At 39.5% G+C, this 3,672-nt stretch overlaps 1 protein-coding gene across 2 annotated transcripts in view; it reads right to left on the reverse strand.

The window, feature by feature from the left end:
- Positions 1 to 380: 380 nt before the first annotated feature.
- Positions 381 to 3,672, reverse strand: part of LOC140337123 (coiled-coil domain-containing protein 3-like) — an 18,298-nt gene continuing 15,006 nt past the window's right edge. Inside the window, exons 3-4 of one of the 2 annotated variants that reach the window (XM_072420679.1) lie at positions 3,047 to 3,366; positions 381 to 2,913 (exon numbers count right to left, since the gene is read on the reverse strand). In XM_072420679.1, the coding sequence (XP_072276780.1) occupies positions 3,079 to 3,366 (288 nt within the window). In that variant the 3' untranslated portion in view covers positions 381 to 2,913; positions 3,047 to 3,078. Of the gene's footprint in view, positions 3,367 to 3,672 lie in introns of both variants that reach the window. The other variant, XM_072420678.1, reaches the window with a different exon arrangement.

Consider the following 3,672-nt stretch of genomic DNA (forward strand, 5'->3'; position numbering starts at 1 on the left):
AGAACGGTAACCTTGTTATATTTGTTTCCAGTTTTTTTTTTCTCTTATCTCCCTTTTATGTAAGATTACTGAATATTGTGTTCTGTGCATAAATTGTTCAAATGTATTGACTAAATTGTAAATAATACAATTATTGAAAGGAATGTGAAGAAGGAAAGAAAAAAAGAATAAAGGAAAGGGCAATAGGAGACATTGGAAAAGGGAAATAGAGGAGAGGTATAGAAGAGGAAAGGAGAAAGGGGAGGCATTGGAAAACGTAAAAGGAGAGTTTAAAAGGGGAGAAGATTGTACACGGGAGAGAAGAAAAGAAAAAAAACAAGAAGATGCTGAAGAAAAGACAAAGGCCAAATAAGAATGAGAGTTTCCAAAATAAACATCAATAATATATAAATGTGTCCCTTTTTCTTAGGTGACATTTTATTTCTGTCTACAATAACATAGATATTTGTATGGCACAGTTATAAAAACAAATGATGTAACAATAACAATGATGAAGAGTTGTACAGATGTAGCAAAGCAATGTGAGTGACAATAAAATATTGCATACAGACTACCATGCAAAGTCCACAGCTGCACCCAAGACACCGGCAATGCGCATTTATATTGTTGATGAGATTCCCTGCTACAGATACTCAATACAATACAATTTTTGAGGATTATGCCACAGCCTGCAGTTCTGCACCTGGACCTCAAAGACATAAAATCACATCTGGGCCAAATTAAAGTTAAACCTCTGGCTTTCCAGTCTAGAAAAGGAAATATTCATATATACTTGGTGCATTTTATTTACATATATTTTGTACATTGATCTCTACTTCTAAGGTGGGTAGGGTTTAGGATAAAACAATAATGTTACAGGTTGCATTTCTGTGCTCCACAGAACTGCTGAATATTGCACGGTGCATGGCTGGCTGATACAGGTAAGGCGAATTCAGAGACCAATCAAAACTGCAATCATAAAACTATAATAAAGTGAGCAGAAAATTGTATGGAAGAAAATAAAAATGCAGCATATATGTAACTGAGTATAATAGGAAGCTAATATAAAAGATCTGGAATATGGATTCATTTTTCAAAGGCTTTAGAAAAATATACTACATATGCAAGGCAGACTTTAAACAATAAGACGCCAGCTAAAAGATGTCAAAGACATCTGAAAATAAAATCAAAACTTTTTTAGAAGAAAACAATCCTCTAAAAGTTGGCTGTATGCTCTGCAGGAATTTTACTAAAATTCATTGCAGATTCTTACCCGTTCCTGCGGTGTGAATACCAGCACAAGAATTCCTGGCACTGCCTCCTACCCGAGTGCAAGATTCTGATGATTCTGCATGATTGTCATGCAGCCTGATGGTGTATTATAATAACTTATATATGAAACTAAAGCAGGATTAGAGAACCAGTTACAAATGGGCATTTATAATAATCTGAACTCCTATATTGTTGTATGAGCGTAATCCAATTACTAAAGGAGATTGGGTAATATACTTGTATATGGTCAGACTGCATCATGTGAGGACCCCCACCCCTCCTCCCCACCAGAAGTTACTACTGGATTACTTAGAAGGCAATTAAATACTTTCCTAATTGAGAATCGTATCCTCTATAGTGGCCCTAAAATTGTGGGCCATCCAATATAGGAGATAGGAACCATCCAAGCTGAAATTACATCTCTGACAGGGATAGAATATAAGTAAATAACAACACACACAGTTGTCCATTAGTAGTAAACCTGCACCTCTTAGCGTGCATGAATTATGATTTAGGTGGGGTGGACATAGGGAAATGGAAAGTGTGCTGTTGTACAAGGGCCCTGGACCCTTCTCAGTCTTAGGTGAGTTTAGCGGGGGCCCCAAGTCAGTTCTGCACAGGGGCCCACTGATGGATACATCCACCACTAATTTTAGAATATCACAAGTGCCCATTTCTGACTGTTTCTCCTTTTCTCACTAAAATATTGAGATACTGCTCTATGGGCTAGCTGGTCAGGACGTTGTGTTTCATTCAAGTCGTTTAGACTAGGTGCTCCTTCAAGATAAACATATTAGCTACCAGTCTGCTGAGACTAAAGCTACGTACACACGTCAGATTTTTATCGCCCGATAATCGGCATCGGCCAATTATCGGGCGAAAATCTGCCGTGTGTACAGTCGGTGTCGTCCATCGTCCGGACGACCGACCTGCCGGATCCACGGACGATGGACGACAGCCGATCGTAATGAAAGGGAAGGGGAGAGCGCGCAGCAGGGTGCCGCTCCGTCGCTCTCCCCCTCCCCTCTCCATAGAGCATGAACGGTGCTGTATGTACAGCATCGTTCATGCATCGTGCAGCCCCTTGTCGTTGGAAAGGATCGTGAAAGATCCTTTCCAACGACAAAAATTGGAAGTGTGTACGCAGCTTAAGGGTTGCCCATCATCCCAGAATAGGTTGTTTTTCCTGCTAATTCCTCCCATAGGTATGAGAAAAACATATTATGACTAAAGTGTCTTTGGGAACCAAGTTGGTGGTGACTTCCACCAACACCATCCCAATGGTTACCCAATCATGGTTCTTCTGGAAGTTTTCTGCAGCCATATAGATGGCCATGCTCTATATATTGCTACACGTTTATCCCACCAGCTGAAAAAAAGAAAACTAAAGTGAGTACCAGAAAACATCCTTTACCTCTATAGGAACTTCATTTTGATATATATTTAGGTTCAATACATCTCTAGAACATTCACACATTTACCCGCACATAGAATTATAGAAATATTTTACATGGGTTAACAATTCACGTTAAATGGTTGATTTCATCTTTTGCCATGGAAAGTCTTTGGCATTACCGGGCAGCCTGAGCACATTTTCTTGGATGAAAATACTGAGCGTGGTTATGGAAGAACGGAAAGTAAAACTAATATTGTTGTAGTTTTCTATTTCAGAGTAAAAAAAGAGAATGTAACATATATTAATACTGATGATAACTGTCTTTATAGAATGATCTTGCAGTACCAAAAGCATGAAGGTTTTTCATATTCGATCTATTAAATCCTCAATATCTGGTACCTTTTAGTGTGTTGTTGCTCCAGAAGACTAGACTAATCCATCTTGTTGCCTGTTGCTTTCTTGGTTGCCTTGGCTATGATCTTCTTGTGGCTGGCTGGTTTTGGGTCCTCTTCACTGATGGCTTTTTCTTTGTCCATGAGATGTTTAGAGAGGACTTCCTTTTTACTGTCCACCGTGGCCTGACGTAGGGCTCTCTTTAGGTTCTTCACTTTCTCTCGAAGGTGGGCATTGGCTTTCTCTAAGAAACGCACTTTCTGAGATAAAGTCTTTGAACGCTCCTCCTCTTCCAACAAGGCTCTTTGAACTGAATCACACAGCAACTGCGACAAGGCACAAAAGTGAAAATTCACCAAAAAAGGATCACACATTGTTTAAGTTCAGATAATGATGACCAATATTTAAAAACAGAGCTGTGTTGTTGATCATGACAGATTTTCTGGCTCTATAAAGACATTGTAACCTAAACCTAATGTTCTCCAGTTGAAAGATGTTAGGCTAGGTACACACGTGCAATGGTTCACGTCTGATAATCTGCTCAGGGCTGTTATCGGACGAGAATCTTGTGTGTGTACAATGTTCGTCGTCCTTCGTCTGAACAACCGTCCTGGCGGATCCACTGATGATGG

The sequence above is a fragment of the Pyxicephalus adspersus genome, chromosome 8 (assembly GCF_032062135.1).
Source record: "Pyxicephalus adspersus chromosome 8, UCB_Pads_2.0, whole genome shotgun sequence".
Classification (NCBI taxonomy): domain Eukaryota; kingdom Metazoa; phylum Chordata; class Amphibia; order Anura; family Pyxicephalidae; genus Pyxicephalus; species Pyxicephalus adspersus.